The sequence below is a fragment of the Plasmodium chabaudi genome (assembly GCF_900002335.3).
Source record: "Plasmodium chabaudi chabaudi strain AS genome assembly, chromosome: 14".
Lineage (NCBI taxonomy): Eukaryota > Apicomplexa > Aconoidasida > Haemosporida > Plasmodiidae > Plasmodium > Plasmodium chabaudi.
Window position 1 is genome coordinate 1,557,419 of NC_030114.2, and position 25,277 is coordinate 1,582,695.

The following is a 25,277-nucleotide window of genomic DNA, read 5'->3' on the forward strand; positions in this document are numbered from 1 at the left end:
TATCTTATTTTATCGAATGCGTTGTGTTTTATATACAAAAATGAAATGTTGTCTTTGTAAAAAAGCGTACAAAAAAATATGTGTGTATGTACTTTTTTACGTATTAAATTAAAAAAACAAAAAAAACTAAAAAATTTATAAAATACGATAAAAAATGTTCTGTATGTGAATGCTCTCCATGTGAATCCCCTTCTTAAGTCTCTTCCACTAGGCTAACCCACTTTTCGCAATTCTGTGAATAGTGAGGCGTGCAAATGAAGTAAGAAAATACGTGAGTAAACAAAAAGTAAAGAACGAACCGTCTCAGGCATGAATCTCTGTGTGCAGTCGGGCTAATGCAAGTTTTACGAACCCATGCATATGTGCGGGGGACAAATAGCAGGATCGTTCTCATGAAATAAGGTAAATGACGATTTATGAAAAGAATTGTTTACCTGTAGATTTGGGAAAGGATACTTCACGGGGTCTTTGTCGGAGTCGCTAAAAGGGAAAAGAAAAATGTAAGCGTGAATAACTATCTATGGACACTATAATAGACTTAGTTTTCGTTTAAAAAATGATGAAACGTACATTATCCACTTATTTAGCGAAAAAAGGACATTGTTTAATATGGTATATTTTTTCGGATCATCTAAATCATTTTCTATGGCTTGAAAAATAACTGAAATTGGATAATCTGTTAGGTTGTAATTTCGTAAAAATTTGATAATTTTTAAATATTTTTTTGCAGATAAAAATAAATGCACAACCATTTCATATTCTTTTAATCTTAAAGACATATCTAAACAAAATTGATATGCCCATTCATATTTTGTAAACTGCCAATAATGAAATAACCTTTTAGTTACTTCGATCGAATCAGATATAACATAAAATTGAAGCAATTGCCTCAAGAAATTATCTTGCTTAAAAAAAATACAAACATCAAATATAAAAGTTTGCAAGATCCTATTAGGTATAATATTTAAATATAACAAGGATTTCATATATTCTAATATGTATATTAAAAATAGTGAAGTATTCTGTAATTCGGAATAATTTAAACCTTCATGATAAATGTTTTCCTTTTTATTATTTTGTATACTAACAGAATTATTCGAATTAATTATGTTATCATTTGAGTTTTTAGTATTTACAAAATTTGAGATTTGTTTTAATTTCTCATTAATATTGTCTTTTCTTTTTTCATCTTCTGAATTCATATCTTTTTCGCCATTCTTGTTAATCAAGCCACCCTTGTTAATCAAGCTACCCTTGTTTTTTTTTCGATCCCTTTTCATTTCAAGAAAGTTAATTGAAAAATTAAATAATGTTTCTTTATTACTTAAATTATATTTTTTTACAATAAACGGATGGAAAACTTCTGTAACGATATCCTTCTCAGTAATTAATGTTTTACCATCCAAATTTTTTAAAACTTCATCTAATGGTTGAATTATTTTATTTTTTTGTCTTGTTATAGTTGTAGAGCATTTACCTTTCTTTGCACATTGCTCAATCAGTTTCCTATAATTAATATTTATTATATTTACAATGGTCAAGAAATCTTCTATTTTTATATAATTTTCTAGCGCTAAAAAAAACATTTCTGTTATTCGCTTTTTGCACTGTGGCCTTCTTAGCAAAACGTCAACGGATGTGCTCTACGAAGGGAAACAAATTAAAAGAAATTTACACATAATATAGGGGGCATACAACAATAGATGAACTGGGTAATGATATTTTTTTTTTTTTTTTTTTTGTACTCCCTATACTCACCAAGTTCGAAAAGTGCTGACAAATCTGGAGCATTAGTATGTCATAGTCAATATTTATGCTGTATATATTTCCATAATGGGCATCAATGATTATGTTCGGAGATTTAAAAAAAATATAATTGCAGTTGATATTTCTTTTAAATGATTTGGGGGATGTTAAGTAGGAAATATTAACAGTATTATTATTTAGAGAAGTAATTGAATTTTTTTTTTTATATTTAATATCAAATATATAGATTTGTTCATTTATATAATTAAAAACACCAAATAAATTATTTATACAAAAAGTATCTATCATTCCACTTGCAAATAAATCAAGGACATAATCAAAATAGACAGTTGATGATAAACATCGAAATGATATTCTTCCATTTTTAAAGTCTTTATGTATACAATATGTTTCATTATATAGTATAATAATTTCAATATCATTTTTATTTATATTATCAGTTTTGGTTAAATTTAATTCGATTTTTGGAAGTTTTATTGCATTATTATTATTTAATAAGTAAGGTAATATAACATTATTCTTAGTTGACGATAATAAAGCTATATAAGATGTATTCTCGTTATACCATGAATATTTAGATTTTATATAATGTTTCTTTAACGGACTTATAATTAAATTATCAAAAGATATATTGAATATTTCTATAGAGTTATTAGTTACTACTACAAAATCTGAACTACTTATATTTTCGTTTAACTCTTTCGATGTATTATTATTTAACCAAAATGCACTTAATATTTCACATTCATCTAATTTATTTATTTCTACACTTAAATATATATTATGATTATTTAAAATATCGGATATTTCTATTATATTTGGATTAATGCTATAATAAAGAAAAAAACTTTTGTTAGCTGAAAAGCAAATATGTTCGCACAAGTTTTTGTCAAATTTTACATACACACCTTTATAATTTTCTTCTGTTTTTTTAATATCAGTTACTAAAAGAGCCTTCGTTAAAACATTTTGATGTATTATAAAATCATTTATTTTGTCATAAAAAATACGATCATTCTTTGAAACCTACAAAAGGTGAAACAATGTGTAAAAAGGAATACCCATATATACATGTCCTACGTATTTTAAGTTTAAAATGTATACACATACATATTTATATGTAGTTTAATCTAAGTAGTTATTATGTTTTTAGCATACCTCCCATTGATATACAGGATCAGATATATATGCTGGTGAATAAGTGGAAATGGATTTCGTTCTTCTAAATTCTTTATCTTCTTTAGTTTGTTCATTTAGTACATCCGTTTCAATCCGTTTTCTTTCCTTTGATGAAATTTCCCCTTCTTGTATATCCGTTTTATTAACTATAGCAGTATGATCATTTTTTATCACATTATTGATATTCATAATTTAAGTAATATTATTTTTTGAATATTTATGTCACAATATAATTATATATATAGGCATATATCAATAATTGTTATCATTCGCTTTTTTTCTAAATACATTATCTTGGCATTTTTATCATTTTTTCGTTATTTTTTTATTTTTTTTTTATTTTAGGAAAATATATTTTGTAAAAATCTAATAATACATTTTTTTTATGGGACAATCTTTTATATTATATTGTAAATATAAATATGTACATATGTATAATAAATTGTATACACATGAATAATTTATTGGATACCTGCTATTCCCCAATTTGAAATTCCCTATCTCGACAAATTACCAACCTTATTTGTTTTTACACTTTATCTTTTTTATCTTTGGAATATTTATTTTTTTACACTGAAAAAAAATATTTAAAAAAATATATATGGATATAAAATAGGGTACAAAAAATAATTAACCTACATATATACCTTTTTTTTTTTTTCAAAAATTTGGCTATTAATTTGTATCAAATTTAATCTATTCATTTTGTAAAATTGTATTATTATAAAATATAATTAAAAAATAAATGTAAACAAATTAAACATATTAAAACTTATGTATATTTGTGTTATAAACTTATTGAACGAATAAGTTTGATCATTGATAAAATACAACATGCCCCTATGTTAGTATTCTTTTCTTCCTCTTTATATGATGTACAATTTTCTATATACAATATAATACCACTAAATAGGTTCATTTGGAAAGTGTACCATAGTAATATTTAGCGTATAGCAATAAGGCCATACTTGTTGTAGGAAATATATAATTAATTTTTTTGCAACAATATGAGCACAAAAACACAGAACCCTAAATGTCAAGCCAAAGTAGGAATACTAAAGTGGTGTATATGTGTTTGTAGCGAAGATAATTTGTTTTTTTTTTATAAAAATGTAACTAACACACATGTGCATGTGTGATATACCAATCATATTGTATACAAAAAAACGAAAAGACAAGAATATAATGAATTTTAAATAAAGAAATATGCTTCAAAGAAAGATAAATTTATGCCTTTGGTATAGATATAGAATAAGGTATTGTCAAAATGAAGAAAGTAAAGTAATAGTAAATATTATGAGGAGAAAGGTCCAAGAGTTTTGCTCGAATAATACAAGATACAGAAAAATTACAGTCATACCATTTGATAATAAAGAACTGTCATTAAATATAGAATATAAAAATATACCTTTTGATATAGATGAGTTAAATAAAAAAAGTAAAAATGAAATATTAAATATTTATAAAATTGTGAGAAATAAAGCCGAATTAAATAAATTACCAAGTGATTTTTTAGATAACTTATTTGAATGTACAAAAAAATATATTCGTTGTTTATTACCTTATGAAATTGTAAAAATATATAAAACATTAAATATATTAAAAAAAAATGATAAGGATTTAAATTTATTATTACATCAACATATAAAAAGAATATATAAAAATTTTGATGTTATAAGTATCAGTAAATTATTTCAAATATATACCTTTTCAGAATCAAAGCCAATATATATAATAAAAAAATTATCAGAAACATTTTTAAATAATCTAACAAATTGTAATAAACCTTGGTGTTTTCGAGAAGTTATATCTATATATTCCTATTTTAAAATAAATTCACCAGAACATATAGATCATATATTTAAAAAATGTGTGCCTATAATCGCAAAAAATATAATGATGTATACACCAAAAGACACTACTATTATTTTCTACAGTTTTGTAAAAATGAATAAACATGATAAAATTTTATGTCATGCTATAACAAAAAATGTAATTTTAAAAATCCATTTATATGAATTTAATCACCTTTCGATTATATTAAACTCGTTTGCTAAGATTGGCGAAAAAAATAATAAACTATGTAAGGTCATATGCGACCAAATCAAAAATAAAATGAAAGTTGTAAAAGCCAATACAGATTTAGGAGCACACTCCTTGGCTTCGTCTTCTTCAAAGTTGGAGCCAAGTCATATCGAGCACAACGACCCGAATAAAGATTATCTCGCCAATTTTCGAACAAACAAATTGACGGAAACAGAAATGAATGATATCACAAAACATGATGAAGCAATAATCGAATTAAATGAAAACGAAACGGAATGTAAGCTAACAAAAGCATGTGAAAATAAAAATGATTTATTAGAAAATAAAATTTTAAAACCAAAAGATGTTTCTGTTATATTAAATGCTTTGATAAAGCTTGAATATTATAATAATGAAACATTTAATTGTTTAATTCCATTTATAATAAATAATATTTGTAAATTTTCACCTCAATCATTAAGTAATTTAGCTCATGCTTATTCACAAATACACATTGATAATACATTGTTATTTGATAAGTTAGCTAATGAATCGATAATGAAAATCCACAAATTTAAAAATAAAGAGTTAAGTAACTTAGCTAACTCTTTTGTACGATTAAATATAAAAAATAAAACATTGTTTACTTATATAATAGATGAATTTTTATATAGATCTACTATTGGATCTAAATTTCAATGCTACAAATTTGATATTTTGTCATTACAGCAATTTGCATATTCATTTAGTAAAGTTGGATTAAAAGACGAAAAAGTATATAACATTTTATACAACACTTTAATGAAAAAAATTCGTGAAATAAAAAAAATGCAAAAAAAAAAAAAAATAAACGAACATAATGTATTATTACAAAATGATAAAAGCCAAACAACCTCCTGTTCAGACATTATGATAAATAAAAATACAAATTCTTTATTATTTAAAACAAATGAAATGGTAGAAAAAAATAATTTTGATTTTTTTTTCATTTCAACATTTGTCAATTCTTATAGTAGAGCAAAAATAAACCATAAAAATTTTACACACTTCATTAGCTACATAATTAGAAAAAAGAAACAAAATAATAATGAGATATTATCAAATCAATCATTAAGTAGTTTGATTTATGGTTTAACTAAATTAAAAATTCAAGATAAAAAGATATATCAATTATTACTTAAAGAATGTAATGAAAAGATAGATTCATTGCAACCATTTCAAATAGCATTAATATTATATTCATTTAGTAAATTAAAAATCTATTCTTATAAATTTGTTAAAAAATCGATACAAATATTAAGTATGAATATACACAATTTGAGTTTAACTGATTTATCTTTAGTATGCTATTCATTATCAAACTTTTTATACAGAGATATAATATTTTTATATAAAGTTCAAAAAATAATATTTATAAATAATTACGAATTTAATAAAACAAATGTTTGTCAACTTTTTAATTCATTTACAAAATTATGTTTTTATTATAAACCATTTTATGATTCTATATTTCAAAAAATATTTGCATTTATGCATGAATTTGATGAAAAAGAATTAACTAATCTTGTCTTTTCATTTATTTATTATTTTCATATGGTCATACTACAGAATTATGCCAACATAGAAAAAGGTCCTACCCCCTCTGTCATCGATTTGAATGTCAGTGAGCACAAGAATGAGATAAAACATGTTGCCAACAACCAAATAGATCAACAAAATGAAAAAATAAAAATAAAGCCCAATACGAGTAGTAAAATACACACATCTGACGAAAAAAATGATGAAGATAATGTTGTTAACAATGATAGCAAACATAATAGAACTTACCATTTATTGAGAGAAAATACGTCTAATTTGATTTTAAAAAATAAGGAAGAATTTTTTAAAAACGAATTAAATATTTTTTTTAATTTAATTTTTATTTTAAATGAAAAATATAGGCAAAAATTATCACTAATTAGTATATATCAATTACAAATAGTAGACTTATATTTACGTGCATTTTTTCCAAACTATTTTTCATTTCCAAATTATTTAAAAAGTTTTTTTTTCAAATGCAGAAATGTAAAACTTAAAATTGATGATTATGTTTTATTATCCTCAAAAATGCATCGAAATATTTCTCGATATCTTAATGCAGTTGGTGTTAAACATAAGAGTGAAGTTATTTTTGGACCATATCAATTAGATATTGTTGTAGATTTTTTGCAAAACGATATAAAAAATAAATTTAATTTAAATTTTAACGACGAAATGAATGAACTAAGTCATAGTAATGATAATGTAATATATAAACGAAAGGGCTTAGAAAATGAAGTAGTTGTAAAAAAAGAATATAAAGAAAAATATAATGTAATTGAAAAGTTACTAACAAAAAATATTGTCATAGAAGTTGATGGCATATCTCATTTTTATAAAGAAAGTTATAGTAGAACATTAAATTCAATAATAAAAAATTATATTTTAAAAAAATTTGGATGGAATATAATACATATACCATACCAAGAATGGAATCAATGTTATAATTTTAAAACTAAACTGTTATATGCCATTCATATTTTTAAGAAGATTCTTCATATCAATCGAGATACTGTATCTCCAAAAGATTTTGTATATTTCATGAGTAATGAAAATGGATTTAATCAACAGGGGTCCAATAATAATGCCTCTGAGCATATGCCACATACAGAAGAAGCGAATGACAACTTAATGGATCAAGATATGACCATTAAGAATACTGATAAAAATGAGAAAGCCGAACACGAGGATGAAAAAAATATTCCAGATTTTTACACAATAGATGAAGAAACCATTTTCCTCAATCAGCTAAAATCTCGAAATAAGTTTCAAAAAAATATAATGAAAAAACTCAGGAAAGATGGAAAAATGAAATATGATTTTAACATCGTCCGAAAGGATAATAAAACTGAAGAGTGCATCGAATTATCTGATCAGAGTTCTAAAACAGATATCGAAACGTGAAGAGTGGCTTAAATTTGTTTGGGCATTTGCTTGCACATTTGTTTGCAGATTTTTCATTCGCATCATATTTTGTTTTGTCGTAATTCATTGTGCTTATGCTACTACATTTGTTAGCATATAGTTTGTTGTGCTTGTTTGTTTTTTGTTTTTTCTTTTTTTTGTAACACCGTAATAACACGCATATACTATTCACTTTGCATCTCATGTGTCAACATTTGAAAAAATATAAATATAGATTGAAATACCATTTGAAATAGGAAAATGTGTATATGTAAGTATATTACTGTATGGCAATTATATACACTTCAAACAGTGTGCAATGTCATGCCATTTTTTTGAACCCTAAAAAAAGGTGTACCTTTTCTTATAGAAATTTATAACGTTTGCTGAGTTAAAGACAAAATTATTTTATGTTAATAGGAATAAGTGGATAGAATATAATGCCAAACACACATATGTATATGTATGTAACATTATTAACAAAAGGTAAAAAAAAAGAATAAGAACAATGTCCAAAACTTATATTTAGCAAAAATTTATGAGTGCTATAGTAATAATAAAACGGTTCTTAACTCAAAAAAAAAAATATCATTTTAGTAATATATTTTCATTCAATTAAAAGATAAAATATAAATTATGTTTATTGAAATGTATTAAAAAGTGAAAGGTATCCATAAATTTATTGATGAAAAGATGTTGGTCAATTTCTTTTTATATATAAGTTTTTTTTATTTTTGTCTTCTCTTTCCCTTTTATGCACCTTTTTAGTATTCCCCAATTTTAGGGGCTAAGAAAAAGGTCAAATGGGAATTGTCAGGTAATTCAGTTAATTGCTGTTTGAAATTAAATTTGATAGACACTGGAATATTTGGAGAAAGAGAAATTAAAACTTCATCAGATAAAGCTGAAGCTCGTGAAAACATAACCAAATATCGTGTTGCAAATTCTTGTGAAACGTATTTTGAGCATGTAATAGATATATCAGCCATATCATTTGTAAATTGTTTTGTTACTTTTATATCTGAACCTGTTGTACTTAAAATCATAGTATCTTTTTTCATAGATATAGATACATTATCTCCAATAGAATTTAAATATTTCGTAAATTCTTGAAATTTTTTAGATTTCATTGTACACTGACAATGATATTCTGATTGAGGTATTTCCAAATGTTCCTTTTGTGTATTGATTAATTTAACTTGGATTTCTAATGAATCTTCAGTACTAGATTGTTCTTCTTCATCTATAATTCCTATATTTAAGACTGCATCATTTTCATTATCTTCTTTAAACAAAAAAACGGTAGACTTTTCTTTTATCACAGATAATATTTTCAACATGAAATTTATGCTTATCCCTAAAACACATTTTTTATCACATCTAAAAAGGATGAAAAAAAAAAAAATTTTGAACTCAGACAAAATAATGAAATGGATTAATGTAAAGTATTATGACAAAATAATAATTTTTAGTGTAAAAGGTTGAGAAAATGTATAGAACCTGTAATGTTGAAAAAAGTCGGACATGATATTCAAATCAACTAAGGATACATGACTGCAATCCATCGATTGCATTTTAATTCCATTTTCATCACATTCTAAGTTTACTTCTGTACATATATCTTTTAAAGTTTCGAATAACTTTTTAAAAAATTGGCCATCTATTCTGCATTCAAACATTTTGCCTGATATTTTTTTCTCTTAAATGGGAATATATTATGCGGTATATTATATTTTTTATTTGTTTGCTTATTTATAAGTTTTTTATTTTGCTTGATAAAAGTGAAAAAAAATAGCTAGCTTAAAAAGTTCATAAGTTTATCCTTGGAATTATATTAGTGTGCTTGCACATAAATTCATAACACGTTCATAAATGTGTGAATCACAATTTATGTTTTATTATATCGAGAGAAAGTAAATGATAATAAAAATATATAAATTCCCTAGTTAAAAAAACATAATTAAAAGCAAAAAATATATTTTAATTATTTATTAAATGGTAAAAAGATATTTAAAAAACTAAATTAAGAAAAATTAAGCCATTGGATGCGTTTAAAAAATTATACATTATATACATTGCATACACATATGCATTATATATATATAATATTATGTGTATATTGCATTTCATAAAATTTTTCGAAGAATTTTTTTCATTGTAGAATTAAATTATTTTTAAACATTATTAAGCTCTCAAAAAATGTGTATAATTTTATAAAACATTCTTTTATTATTTATAATTGTATTATTAACAACCTAATTTCCTAAATAATATTTATCGTAAATAATAGTTTAAATATCGTTAAAATATTCTTAAAAAATTGTCTACGTTGCATTGAAATTTTTCTTTGCTTTTTTCGCTTTTTTTGGGGTTTTTAATTTTTTTAATATTGAAAATGAGATAAGAAAATGTGAAGAAATAAAGCTAACACATTTTGTTGCGTATTCATAATGGAAAAATAAAAAATACTGTGAATGTACCAAATAAAGCCGTGCTTATTCTATTGCTAATTAAATACGTATTCCCATATAACAAGCAATAATCAGTAAAAAAGAAAAACAATATGCAGATTATACTACTCGCCATGCTAAGGCCCGCATATATAAGACGCAAACATATACAAGTATCCAATTTTTTGTTCTTTTATCGAATTGTGTGGAGTACCAATATAAGGCATAATATAATCCCTGTTCAGTTCGAAAAAAAACATATTTCCTAATAATATGAAGTATACATTTATTTGGCGATTTAGATAAACGATATGCTAAAGGAATAATTAAAGTGGTTATTCATAGGAATAAATTGTGAAAAAAATTATTTTTTGTAACCCATAAATTGATATAATTTAACTATAAAATAAATTTACTTTTTTCTCGTTAAAAATAATATTATTACAACATCACTGTTAATATGTTTGTAATACATAACTTCATATATGTTTATAAAACTTTCATATAAATTTTTTTGTAAAATATTGAAAAAAAAAAAGTTGTTCTATCCAATTTGTTTAGTGCTATTTTTGATGTACATTATAATATACTAATGATATAAAAAATGGGGATGCGATAAAAAAAAAAAAAATATATATTTTTTTTATAAGGGCATAATTTAAAATGGAAAAAAAAATATAATATTTATTTATGTATATGTAACTGACTCTATAAGTTTATTTTTTAAATAGCAATTAAGATATTTATTACTAAAGTAATAATATCAATAAGGAGACGAAAAACAGGAAATTGAAAGTTGCGAATATATTACTATGTACTACATCAATTTTGTTCCTTCATTCGATTTTCCTTACAATTTGCGTATATTTGTAAATGAAAAAAAAAACAAAAAAATATACATATACAATATTAAAAAAATAAAAACTGTTTGAAAAATTGGTAAATCATATTTTTATACTTAACCTGAAAAAATATGTCGTATATTATATGTATGTTGTAAATAATAGAGTATATATATATGCATGTTCAAAATAAAGGATAGGTATTGATATTGTGTTAAAATGAAAAAGTTTAACAAGAGGAAAAATAATATTGGGAAAAAGGGGAATTACAATAACAGAAATAAAAATAAAAAGGTAGATGATTCAGAGATCGAATCAGATGATATATTGTCATCCAATTTGTCTGAAGAAGATAATATTATTGTAAATAAAAAAACAAAATTTAATGATGAAATAATTGAAAGTGATGAAGATGATAATTATGGTAATAAAAACAATTCAGATGACGATGACGAATATGATGGATTTAATAATCCAGAGGAAAGGAAAATGTATTTAGCAAAAAAATATCTTAAAGATATGGGAATTGAAAGTAGTGAAGAAGAGGATAGTTCAGGGGAATCAGAAAATAGTGACAATGAACAAAATAAAAAAAAGAAATTAAGTTCTGATTTTTCATCTGATGATAGTGATATTGAGAAAAAAGAAAAAATAAAAAAAATGTTAATGGAAAAAGAAAGTTCAAAATATAGAAAAACCCTTTTAAATTTAAGAGACAAAATAAGGATATTTTATGATGAAGAATTATCAAATAATTTATTAACTAGTAATAATAAACAAGATAATCAAAATATGAATAATTTACCAAAGAAGGTAAAAAATGATGATAATGTTTTGTTTTTTAATGGACATAAAAAAAGTGTTACTACAGTTGCTTGCCCAGATTATAATTTATCTTTTTTCGATCATTATGATTATAAAATCGTAAACAATAACAATAAAAAGTTAAACAATTATGATGATCATACTGATAGTGATAGTGAAAATGTAAAAAATATATCTGATGAAATTATGTATCCTAAATCTTTTGAAAATACATCCATTAATACAATATATACAGGGGGTAAAGATGCTTGTATTATTGAATGGGATTTATATCGACAAGAAAAAGTTCATATTTATAAAGGGAATCCAGATTCTTTTAAAGATTTTGGGAATCAAAGTGGGATATGCCATTTTAAAAGTGTAATGGATATTTATTGTAATAAATATAATTCATTTTTTATGTCAGTTGGATGTGATAATTTAATAAATGTATGGGATAATAGAACAAAAAAAACGTGTATGAATTCAGTTATAGGTCATAAAAATATTATAACTTCAATAGTTGGATGTAATGATGATACAGAAGAATTAAACATGGAACATAATTTTTTTACTTCATCATATGATAAAACAATTAAATTATGGGATTTAAGATTTTTTAATAAATGTATAAATACATATTTAGGTCATACAAATAATATTCTTACAATGAATTCGTTAAACCAAAATAAATTATTAACAAGTTCTAGTGATTATACTATACGTTTTTGGAATACTAAAAATGATAATCATATATTATTTAATATAAATTATGAAATTATTGAATCATGTTGTACTCTTAATAATAAAATATTTGTAGCAGGAACATTTTCAGGAGCCCTTTATATTTTTACTTCATCTTATAAAAAACCAATTTGTATACACAAAAATGCACATAGCTCATATCCTATAACATCACTAATAAGTATCCCATACACAAATATATTTATTTCTGGTTCCTATGATGGATATGTTAATTTTTGGGAGTATAAAAGTATTAGTAAAATATCTGCTAGCATTCACAAAATCATGGCTATACAGCTAAATGGAACAATAAATAAATTTTCTTTTGCGCACAATTATAAATATTTATTTGCAGCTATTGGTAATGAAATGAAACATGGTAGGTGGGACCGAACGAAAAATAAAAATGGGCTTGCTGTAATACCAATTCAATTTTTGTCATAAATATTTCTTTCAAAAAAAAGCAATATAATATATGTGCCCCAATAATAAAGTAGCTAGCTAGCTAGCACAGACTATTTCGTACATGCAGCATAATTAAATTTCCACATTCAAAATAATTCATTTGCGTTAATGTTGTAAAATTTGTGTATGAAAATGTTTTTTCAATTTGCATACATTTTTTAATTTCATATTTATCAATTATTTACTTTATATTTTTTTTGTTATTTTCATGCTTAACCTTATATTTTTAAATAACCAATTTAGTTGTCTAATCACATATACCCCTTTTTTAAAATTATCAAAATAATATCAATTATTTTAATTTTTGATTTTTACCAAAACATATAGTTTTCATAGCATATGTTTTTAGCACACATCCCATACTGTTAAGATAGTACTATGCTACTACATTAATTAAATAGTTAGTTATCATTTTTTAGTAGGCAAATAAATATATACAATTATATTTTAAGGTATCACTGTGATTTATACTTTTTAAAAGATATTATTTACTGTGGAATTTTTTTAAAAGCATATGATTTTCCCCTATCTTTACATTTAACTTTCATATATGTATATTTTTTTGATTTTTTTTCATTTATTTTTCTTTCTTAGTAGACAATCATGAAAAATAAAAAAGTAGGAATTCAGTGTGTAGAGGGTCACTACATATATGCTAAAAATATCGAATGCATGAACACGATTTTTTTTTTTTTTCATGTCTATATTTTTATTAACAAATTTAATCATATGTAAGCGGTTTCATTTATTATAAATACTATATTTTTTCGTTGAATGGAAAAATAGTTAGGCAAAAAAAATGATATATTAATAAGATGAAAATGATTATTTGAACTTTTTAATCTCATACTATTCCTACATTGTAAATTACACATTATATTTATTTCCTATTATATATAAAATATCCACTTATTGTATATTAGTAAAATTATTAAATAAGCTAGAAATTAATTAATGCATATTTTTTATAATTATGGTTTTATTCCTTAATTATCCTTTTATTAAACTGTTTTAAATGTATAATAATTTTTTTTTTAATTAATTCTAGTTAAATATTTTTCATAGCTTTATGACAATAAGGGGGAGAAAATGAAAAAAAATATTTCCTTTAACCTCTTTTTATTTTGCAGCTAATGAAACGATTTATGCTTTGTGATAATTGTATGACTATTTTTAATTTATTATTTTTTTTTTCGTGTGCATTTTAGTTTAAAATGTATATATTTCAAAAGAACAATATCAAACTATTGTTTATTTTGTATAATATGAAATAAATTATTAAAATAATAGAATATTTTATATTTTATGAACGACTTAGAGTTTCATTTGTTCCCCACTTTATTCGTTTGGTCTTTCGTTTTTTTTTAAATAATATATAGCTTTTTAAAATGAACAATTTTATAGTACTACCATATATTCATATTATAACAAATAAATGCATTTCTTAAAAAAAAAACAAGAGTATATCCTATGTGATTGTACAATATTTTACTTGTATTAAGTTGTTGACCTATTTATTCATTTATATAACATTTAAATAGAACAAACATAAAATATAAAATAAAAGATATTATAAGATGAGTAAGAAATATGTATATTGGGAAAAGCAGGGTAATGATCGTATGTGTGGTCTTCACTGCATAAATAGTATCCTTCAGGTAATTAAAAAAAATTATAAAATTATAATTGAATTTTATGAAAAACCCAACATAATTTCATACTAAAATACAATATTGGAAAGGGAATATTTACTTATCATCATACTATATGCATGTCCATATATTATTTAATATGTTGTACTCTACAGCATATTAAAATTGCTCTAAATAGGAAAGTCTCCACTCTTGTATGCTTTATAACTTGTTAATAAACATTTATAATTGTTTATATTCTTACAACATTTCAGGGCCCTTATTATAGTGAAGATACTCTGGCAAAAATAGGAAAAGAAATTGATGAAAAAGAAAAAGAATTTTTAAAAATGCCTTCTAACGAGTTAATAAGAACCAATTCATCAAATGTTTTGGATGACGGTTTTATAAATATTTCTGTGCTCATTGAAAGTTTACGGAGAAAAAATATATTATTAAAAAATGCTTTTGAAGAAGATTTAACAAAAATAATATCAAGCGGTCATCAAGATATTGGCTATATATGTAATTTAGAACAGCATTGGTTTAGTGTTCGTAAAATTCATAATACTTGGTATGTATTAGATAGTTTAAAAAGTGCACCATTATTTATTAAAGATATAAATTTAAAATATTATTTTAATGACATTTTTAAAAAATATCATATATTTTCTGTACAAAATATGAACCCATATATTTCTTTACCAAAACCTGATATAAATTTTGAACCTAAAAATCCAAATCAATTTTATATACCAACTAATCATATTTCTGAAATCTCATCTGTCTCTAATGGTTTTATATTAGAAGATAAATATAGTATGAACAAGTCAGAAAATAGTAGTCTCTTTTCAAATTTTAATAAGCCTCAAAATTTTCAATGGCCAAAAAATGGAGGAAGAAAATTAAACGATGATATAAATAATATTAACGCAAATAATATGGATGATGATGGTGACGATGAATTTAAAATTGCTTTGAGATTATCAATGGAAGAATATATTAAGGTTCAACCAAAAAAAGGACAAATATTCACTGAGCATTTCTATATATTTACCCTTAATAATTTTATTTGTTTACCCAACTTATCAAATATATATATAATATCACTATAATTGTGTCGCAATTTTTTATTTTTATAGAATTTGCCACCTCCACCAAGCGAAGAATTAATTAATGAAGATTTCATAAATGTTATGATCAAATTACCAAACAAAAAAATCCAAAGAAAATTTGGCGTATCAAAAACTTTAGCGGTATCTTTATTTTGTCTAAGCATTGCATGATTGGGTTTATATAATTATGTTCATTTTCGATATGCTCCATATATATATGTATCCCATTTTATACTTATTTGTAGGACATTTTTTATTGGATAGAATATGAATCAGTAAACAACCAACAGATAGACTCATCACTAGTTTTTAAAAGTTGCTATTTTCTTTATCAATTATTCCCAAGGTATAAATCTATGCATATATGAAATAAACAAATTTGTTTTATTATATTTATTGGTTTATAGACAGACACAATATTTTATCCTTTTTTCTTTTATTATAATTAATAGGAGAAAGTTTTGCAAGTATCAAAATGGATCTATCGAATTACAAGCTGGTGACAAGGTAAATTGAATTTCCCATTTATACTCCCATATATATATATATATTATTTATATATTTCGTTGACGTTTTTATTCTTCTATGCTTCCCTTTTTTTATAATGATTTATTTTTTTTAATATAGGTTGAATTGGTTCATGATAAAACTTTGAATGATATGAAATTCGAAAAAGAGGAAACATTTATGATGCAATAAAATTGATTCCATATAAACACATAATTTATTTTCTTATAATTTTGATTGTTTTTTAACCTTTAAACAGTTGAAAAATAAATAGAATAATAAATGACACCAAAAAAGGATATATAATATGAAGAATAAACAAATATATAAATTTATTTCCTTAACATTAGCATTCTATAATAATAATGATGATGTATATCCAAAATAATATTGTTATTTATTTATCACTATCTTATTTTTTATTTTTTTAGTATTAATATTATGTGTTTCCCACTTTTTTTTAATTAATTTAATATTTTTGTTAAACCTATTTATGCATATAACAAAGCGAACGAAAGAAAGACAATTTTTGAGCTTTATTTCTTTATCTTATTGTGTAGTATAAATATTTGATTTTTATTCGGTGCCTTTAATTGGCAAACAGATTTAATGTCTATTTAATATATTCATTTTTAAATAATAAGAAATGCTATTATATATTTATCCTTATTTCAAAAGGAAGTACTACACATCCTTCGTATTTTTATATTTTGTATAATCAGTAATAAATATCCAAAAAGGATATATTATAATTTTTTGTAAATTTGGAAAAACATGGGATTACTTTTATTTTTCAAAGGTTAAGAGGGGAGAATTAAAAAATGTTATTTAAATGAAAAATGTAGGAAAAGAAAATGATCATATGATTATAAAAAGGGTATGCAAATAAAGTTGGTAATATAAATATCAATTATTATTTTTATTATAAAACGAATACTAACTAAAAATATGAATATGACAAAAAGGTACACTCAAATAAAGGATATATATATTATATGTATATGCATATGTATACACTCTTTGTAAAAAACAAAAACGGAAACATGTATAAATCACATACATGGAGTATATATATAAAAATATCAAATGTCAATAATATATATGTACATACGCGTGTATATACTTTTTATTTAACAAGGTCATAAGCTATACAACGCAAATAATACGCATAAAACAATTTTTATATGTTTACTTAACTTATGTGAAAAATATTAATTGGTTATAATTATACGCTCTAGTTTCTTTTCATTAGTAGGTTTATGATTGTTATTTTTTATATACTGAAAATTTTTAATAGTTTCATCTTTTCAAGGAGCCTAATTATTTAAAGAATTTGATCCTTGAAAATATATTTTTTTTTTCTTTTCAAGGGCCATATCTGGTTGATGATTATTTTCTGTTTGTGTAAGAGTCCATTCATAAATTGGGCGAGCGCTTTCAAATTCTCTATTAACTTCTTTTAATCTTCTCACTAGTTTAATTGTCTCTTTGGTCACATATATTGCATTTGGTATTCCTATTATACTCCAAAATAGTACATTTAAAGCTTTGTTCAAAATGTTTGCTTCATTTGCATTAATATTAATATCATGATGAAGACTTTCCACACTATTTAGTTTACTCAAAATAGCATTTTTCTCCGCATCATTATTATCTGCAATTGCACTATATTTTGGATTTTTATGAACATCGGGATATAGCTCATCATTTTGGGGCTTATTTAAAAGATGATGCACCTTAAGCTCCATACCATCGTTCTGCATATTTTTTATGCGTGGCAATAAAACACTTCTCATTAGTATCGTTCCGAATTTCATAGAAACGAGTACCTTATTAAAATTATAAAGATTATAGTGGGTATCCCAGCTTGGACAATCTAATTTAATAGTTTTGTTATTTGCAGGTCTTTCAAGATTGCAGTATATTCCGTTTTTACTATCTCTTGCAGCCATATGAAAATTATATACTTCAGCGAATGATTTTAATGGCATAAACCAAACAAACGAGTTTTGTTTATTTGATAATACACTTACTCCATCTACTATAGTTATACGAAATGCTCTTCCAAAAGGTCTAAGGGGATCTTTATAAATACTAACACTTACTCTAACTAACCAAGGGCCTGATATAAATTCGACTTTTTCAAGATATTTTGGTACTAACAAAACATTTTCATTTTCTTTAGAACAAACTAAATAGGCTTCAGAATTCATTGGAAAATTATCCTTAGCATTTACATTTGAAAAGAAACTGCTTGAACCGTTTTTAGGTCTCTTTATAGGTATTTTAGTCAAACTACTAGAATTTGATCCAGTTTTAGGGATAAAAGATAATTCGCTATATATTGCATCTTTGGTTTGTTTTAATATTGTTTCATTAGTTATTATAATTTCAATAGCTTGATTATTATCGCTATTACATATAAGATCACCATTTTTGTTGATTCGAATTTTTAAATTATTTATGTCATGGTCTGCAGTTGATAAATCTACAAACCCATTTGTGTCATATCCTGATTGTCTTGCAATCAAATCTATAAATTTTTCCTTTATCGGATGAGCTATTCGAAAGCCTTTACCTTCTTTTTTCTGTTTTTCTGCTTTCAAGCCATTTAGAAAAACACTTGAAAAAATGAATAGAGTAGTTGCATATTTTATAAAAGCCATTTTGGAAAATAGTATGAATAAAAATTGGGCATAGAAAAATCAAATGGCTCTATAATTATGGTTAATATTTGCAAAATTGAAATTTCGAAATTTCGAATAATATTAAATATTTGTGATGCCGTGCTTTTAATAGTAAATTTAATAAAATATTAAATTAGATATAAAATAAATACATATTTTTAATAACATTAATAAATACCCATACATTTATATATTAATTACACGGTATTAAAATTCAGTACTAAGAACATATTTTATTATTTGCTCCCTATAATAAATGTTTTTTTTTGAAGTAATATCCTAGCTCTTAATCCTACTAAAATTTTAATATATTTATTAATTTTTTCTAAAACGTAAAATATTAAAGCCAAATGTTTCTTCTACAATTTTTGTAAATCCCCTCCTAATAATCTTAATGTAATTTTATTTATTTTAGTTTATGTAAACAAAAAAAAATCTTCTAACTGAATTTTGTTTTATACTAGCGAAATAATCTAATAACAGTAAACAAGTAATAAAACATTATTATCTTTAAAGTTGTAAAGTAATAAAAATAAAATTAAATAATAATTTGAAAAATAATAAGAATTATGGTATATATATAATTTAATAATAAAAAAGTAAAAAATGGATAGCTTTTATTATAATATAAAAAAGTGTTAAATTTTATAAAAAACATGAACAAATTTTTATTAATATTTTGAAAATTAACAGAATAAAATAATAAATAAGGAACGTTAGTTAATGATAAATAGAATAAAACATGCAATAACAGAATAGATTAAATTAAAGTAATTCGTGTTTTAAATAATATAAAAATTTTCTTTAATTTAAAAAAAGAATCACCGGAAATGTATGTTAATAAATATTAGGTGCATTTTCCCTTTTCTTCCTATTTGTATATAATCAGTTTAGAATAACGGCAAATTTTAAGGGTTAAATTTCTTAGAATTATATTAACAAATAATGCGAAAATATAATGCTTACACTTTCCAATATTAAGGATGATAATAGTTTGTAATGTTAATAGCGAATATAAAAAATTGCGATTATAAATGTATTATTAATAATATGTAAAATAAAAGCAGTACAGATAAATACTATAAAAAAATGCGAACACTAAAGAAAACAGCCCTAAATAAATCAAAAAAACGAATAAAAATATTATTTATCCTATTTATTATTAAAATTATATTTTTTTCTATGTTATTATGCTAGTTTTTTAATTATTTTTTCTAAAAGATTTAGAATATTCCCTAAAAATATATTAATGTGAAATACTCATCAAGCTATATATAAATAGCTACATAGGAAAGTACGATGATTAATCATATTTTTTTTTTTATTATGCTCATTTCGAATCCAAAAAATAAGTATTTTATTATATCATTTTATATTTTTCTTTCAAACTTATATTTTTATTAATTAAAATATATTATTTTTATCATTTTCCATCGATTATTTCTTTGGTTTTTTTATAACAAAAAATTTCACATTTCAAAATAACAATAGACAAATGATCAAGTAAAAAAATATATTAAAAAATAATATCCTTTTTATATAAAAATATAAGAAAACGAATATAACATAAAAATGCATATTACTAAATTTTGCATAATAAAATAAAGCTACACATACTTCTCATCCATTTCTCTAAGTCCTATGTTTTGTTTTTTTCATTAAAATTAAGGGGCATATAATTATGCCTCTTTTAAATACCTTCTCATTATATTTACAAACTCTTCATAATTTATTCCCTTGTTTAAATTATCTGAATTGAAATGAAATTTATCTAAACATAATGATGATCCATTTGATGAATTATTATTGCATAAATTTAAAAATGTTTTTAAACTTGTTTTATCTATCTCTCCGTCTTTTTGAATGCAAGAAAATAAATCTTTAAAGAGTGTATTCATATCACATTTGGCTAGTTGTGTATTTATAAGAATATTCAGCATTGATGGTGTTAAAATATAATCATCAATATAGTTTGAATTATTTTCATGTATAGAGGATTTTATATTTTTTATCAATCCTTTTATATCTTGCTGCTCCATATTTTGTGAAAGAATTTTATTAAAAATTATATTAATATCATTCTCATTTAATTCACCATCTTCTGTTTTTGTAAAAAATTTTAATGCTCTAATTAGACATTGTAAATCAATTTCCATTTTATACTCTTATTCAAAATGGCAATTCGCAATTTGGGAATATTTCTTATGCATACTTAGTGGCTAGCTGTTTATTATTTTATAGTCCAAAAATGAAGAGAAGAAAAGAAAAAAAATATATATGTTTTATTCTAAAATTATAATAAATCGTATAATATACCTTTGTTTAGGGTATTATTAAAAAAAGTAATAATTCCCTTTTTTATTAACATCGTATTTTCCAAGTCAGACCATAGTTACATACAATGGCACTTTTAAAATGAATTTTTCTTATCCTTACAATTGTATATATATTTTTAAATTAACATTATTAATGTGTAATTAAATAATATAAATGCCTTACTATTTTTTTTTTCACAAATTTACACTAATTTATTCTTCATAGTTACGAATTTCCATTTTAACACCAAACTTTTAATTGTATTTTAAAAATAAGTTTGCTTTAAAAATAAGTTTGCTTTAAAAATAAGTTAATATTAAAAGAAATAAGAATGTTTAACAAATTTGTAGCCATATATATAAACATGCAATTAATTACTTTAAACGAATTATAAATGTATTATAAAATATTAATTATATGTGTACACCTTTATTTTACAAATAGTGTAATTAGTAAAAAAAAATTAATTTAAGAACATGAATGTGTATACATATACACTTCATGTGAGTTTGTTTAAAAGATTAATTTTTTAAAATTAAATAAATATATTCACAGATTTAATATGATAATAAACTGATTTCTGCTTCAATAATGTGCACATAAATATGTATATATAATATGTGTGTGCTTATACAAAAATTGGTTATTTCCACGTCAAGGATATTCCATATTATTTCGTTTTAGTTCTTCGAGATAAAAATTTGTACTTTAAACATTTCTTCATCGTGTGCTTACAATTTCTCTGAGTTCATTAGGAACTTGCTGATTTGTTTTATTTAACAATTTTACTAAGTCTTTTGCAAATCTTTGTTTTTGTGGAACATAATAATCATATGGGAAAAATAATATGGACTTCCCTTTATTGCCTGCTCTACCTGTTCTTCCGATCCTATGAATATAATCTTCAATCGTATTTGGTATATCATAATTAATAACGATTGAAATATTTTTAATATCTAACCCTCTTGATGCTACATCGGTTGCTACTAGTATATTACATCTATCATTTTTATAATTGTTTAATATTCTATCTCTTTCTCTTTGTTGTTTATCTCCATGTATTGATAAACTATTATATTGATGATATCGTAATTCTTTACATAAATTATCACAATTTCTTTTTGTATCGCAAAAGATTAAAATTTTATTATTTTCATAATTATCTTTTAACCAATCTAATAATTTTTTTTTTAAATCAATGGATGAGCTAACTATTACTTGTTGCTCTATATTTTTATTTGCTGTTAATTCACTTTTTCCAATTTGAATTTTTACCGGATCAAATGAGCAAAAATCATATGCAAGTTTTCTAACTTGTTCAGGCCATGTTGCTGTTAAAAATAGCAATTGTTTATTTTTATTAATTTGTGTCATTATTTTTCTTAATTGTTTTTCAAATCCCATATCAAGTAATCTGTCTGCTTCATCAATAACTACATAGATACATCTTAATAAATTTATGATTCCATTTTCTAAATAATCAAGAAGCCTTCCTGGTGTTGCAACAATTATGTCAGCCCCTTTTTTTATATTATTAATTTGGAAATACTTTGGTACACCTCCATATACTGCAACAGCTTTTAAATCTAATTCGTTTTCAAATTTCTTAATTTCATTTAATACTTGCATACACAATTCTCGTGTTGGTAACAAAATTAATCCGTATGTTTTACGATCTTCATTGTCTTCATTTTGAAATTCGTTCTCAAAATCGGGATCATAATTATTGTCATTCTTATTACTCTCAGATAATTTGTTTTCATTATTTTTGATATGTTCACCTCCATTTTGTTCCATTTCCGCTTGTTTATGTTTTAATATATGCATAAGACATGGCAAAACAAATGCTAGTGTTTTTCCACTTCCTGTTTCAGCAACACCTATTAAATCTTTTCCTGACAAGGCGATAGGCCATGTAATTTTTTGAATAGCTGTTGGTTCCTTAAAATTTTCATTTAAATAATTTAATATTGATTCATGGAAGTCTAAATCTGAAAATTGGGTTATAAAACTATTTAATGCTAAATCTTTATTTACATATATATTATTATTTTTTAACTCATTTTGTATTTCTTCATTTGATAATTTTTTTAATTTATTTTCATTAACATTAAATAAGTTTTGTCTTTCTATTTTTACTTTTATTTTATTCCATTCTATATCTTTTAAATTATCTCCTAATTTTGAATATCTATCTGAATTGTTTAAATTTCTCGAATATCTCGAATTATGATCATCTCTTTTTGTATAACTATTATTATAATCATCCATATTGTTATCTGTATTATTATCATAATCATTTCTTAAATTATAATTATTTTTTTTTCGATAATTTGTTCTTTCGTTTCTACTATTAATAAATCCATTTTCACCATCTTCCTTATTATTTTTTCTTTCATACCTATTAAATTTGTTATAATTTTCAAATTCGTTACCTTCAAAATTTGTATCAGACAAATTCGAATTTTTATTGCCATCATACTTTATATCATTATCCTCTCTATCAAAATCGTTGTCTATATCATTTTTTAATTCATTCTCATTTAATATATTATAATTTAATTCTGTATCGGTATTATTTATTGTTTCATTTGAATGACTAGCTAAATTATTACCATCTTTGACTTTATTTTCAGTACATATATTTTGATTTCTTATATTATTTATTAATTTTATATATCCAATTTTTAATTCTTGATGATTAATTATACCGTTTCCTATTTTATTATTTTTACAATGAATTTGTGATAGCTCATTTTTTGTGTGTATCAATTTTTTTAGCAAACATAATTTATCACCTGTACGGCAATTAATTGGTCTGAATTTTAATATGTTTTTCATATTTTTTTTTTAATAATATGTGGAATAGTTAACAAAACAAATAAATGATACAACAAAACGTATTGAAAATAAAAATTATATAAGAAATGCGTTTTCTATTTTTATACATAGGTATTCTATATAGCCTATTACTTGTATATATCTTCTTTCATATAAAACTCATTTCGTTTACAAATATTTAAAAAAAAACAAAAATAAATTTCAAATAATTATTTACAAGTTATATATACATTTAAGGAATAGCTAATCCTATAACATCACATGTTGAAGCTATATTTATGAAAAAAAAATTGCTACTGTAATTATCAAAAATACAAATAATATACCATATTATCAGGCTATATACTTTCGATATAATTTCTGTAGTAACAAGATGCTTACTAATTAATCGTGTATGCGATATAAATAATTTTTGTAATATATTTTTTATTCTGGAAAAGAATATATTCGTTGGCCTATTCATACATATGCACTGTTATATATAATAAACTCACAAAGAGTTTTTATAAAATGACGTTAAAAAACATATTCCTTAAACATTTTAAAGATAATTTGTTTTTTCCTTAACCGTGATAACCCTTTATAGAATACATAATTTTCTTACATAAATTTATACAAATATAATTGGATCATGCATATTTTATTTGGTTCTATAAAAAGTTATTATAAATGAAGGAGCCTTAAAACAAACACATAAAGTGTTATGCAATTTTTTATTTCGTTAATTTTTAGTGACATGTTTATTCATTGTCAATGGTCAATGCTATTTTTTTATTTTATTTTTCCTATTTTTTGTATTTTTTTTTTTTTTTTTAAATTGGATCGATTATTTTTTAGTATATTAATAATGAGGCGCATTCCTCAGATTTGGATTCAAACCTACTGATGAAAATTCATTGTCCCTTTAAAATATCAGTATTCT

The 25,277-nt window shown here is 23.1% G+C and overlaps 8 protein-coding genes across 8 annotated transcripts; 3 read left to right on the forward strand and 5 right to left on the reverse strand.

Annotated features, from left to right (window-relative positions):
• Positions 1–193: 193 nt before the first annotated feature.
• Positions 194–3,135, reverse strand: PCHAS_1443200 (conserved Plasmodium protein, unknown function; the record flags this gene model as incomplete). The annotated part of the gene is made up of 5 exons (XM_016799739.1): positions 194–232; positions 435–480; positions 571–1,643; positions 1,759–2,793; positions 2,926–3,135. The coding sequence occupies 5 exons, from the start codon at positions 3,133–3,135 to the stop codon at positions 194–196; spliced, it is 2,403 nt and encodes an 800-aa protein (XP_016654989.1).
• A 1,017-nt stretch (positions 3,136–4,152) lies between these two features.
• On the forward strand, positions 4,153–7,953 carry PCHAS_1443300 (heptatricopeptide repeat and RAP domain-containing protein, putative; the record flags this gene model as incomplete). Its single annotated transcript, XM_016799740.1, has 1 exon — positions 4,153–7,953. The coding sequence occupies one exon, from the start codon at positions 4,153–4,155 to the stop codon at positions 7,951–7,953; it is 3,801 nt and encodes a 1,266-aa protein (XP_016654990.1).
• Positions 7,954–8,717: 764 nt separating this feature from the next.
• Positions 8,718–9,632, reverse strand: PCHAS_1443400 (proliferating cell nuclear antigen 2, putative; the record flags this gene model as incomplete). Its single annotated transcript, XM_738162.1, has 2 exons — positions 8,718–9,333; positions 9,454–9,632. 2 exons carry the CDS (start codon positions 9,630–9,632, stop codon positions 8,718–8,720), a joined length of 795 nt encoding a protein of 264 aa, XP_743255.1.
• A 1,832-nt stretch (positions 9,633–11,464) lies between these two features.
• On the forward strand, positions 11,465–13,237 carry PCHAS_1443500 (U3 small nucleolar RNA-interacting protein 2, putative; the record flags this gene model as incomplete). Its single annotated transcript, XM_730127.2, has 1 exon — positions 11,465–13,237. One exon carries the CDS (start codon positions 11,465–11,467, stop codon positions 13,235–13,237), a length of 1,773 nt encoding a protein of 590 aa, XP_735220.2.
• A 1,598-nt stretch (positions 13,238–14,835) lies between these two features.
• Positions 14,836–16,703, forward strand: PCHAS_1443600 (ataxin-3, putative; the record flags this gene model as incomplete). Its single annotated transcript, XM_016799741.1, has 6 exons — positions 14,836–14,916; positions 15,165–15,896; positions 16,032–16,145; positions 16,250–16,350; positions 16,457–16,511; positions 16,632–16,703. The coding sequence occupies 6 exons, from the start codon at positions 14,836–14,838 to the stop codon at positions 16,701–16,703; spliced, it is 1,155 nt and encodes a 384-aa protein (XP_016654991.1).
• A 1,124-nt stretch (positions 16,704–17,827) lies between these two features.
• On the reverse strand, positions 17,828–19,177 carry PCHAS_1443700 (parasitophorous vacuolar protein 2, putative; the record flags this gene model as incomplete). Its single annotated transcript, XM_738644.1, has 1 exon — positions 17,828–19,177. The coding sequence occupies one exon, from the start codon at positions 19,175–19,177 to the stop codon at positions 17,828–17,830; it is 1,350 nt and encodes a 449-aa protein (XP_743737.1).
• Positions 19,178–20,877: 1,700 nt separating this feature from the next.
• PCHAS_1443800 (conserved Plasmodium protein, unknown function) lies at positions 20,878–21,354 on the reverse strand (the record flags this gene model as incomplete). The annotated part of the gene is made up of 1 exon (XM_016799742.1): positions 20,878–21,354. The coding sequence occupies one exon, from the start codon at positions 21,352–21,354 to the stop codon at positions 20,878–20,880; it is 477 nt and encodes a 158-aa protein (XP_016654992.1).
• An 880-nt stretch (positions 21,355–22,234) lies between these two features.
• Positions 22,235–24,355, reverse strand: PCHAS_1443900 (DNA helicase 60, putative; the record flags this gene model as incomplete). Its single annotated transcript, XM_736678.2, has 1 exon — positions 22,235–24,355. One exon carries the CDS (start codon positions 24,353–24,355, stop codon positions 22,235–22,237), a length of 2,121 nt encoding a protein of 706 aa, XP_741771.2.
• Between the last annotated feature and the right edge of the window lie 922 nt (positions 24,356–25,277).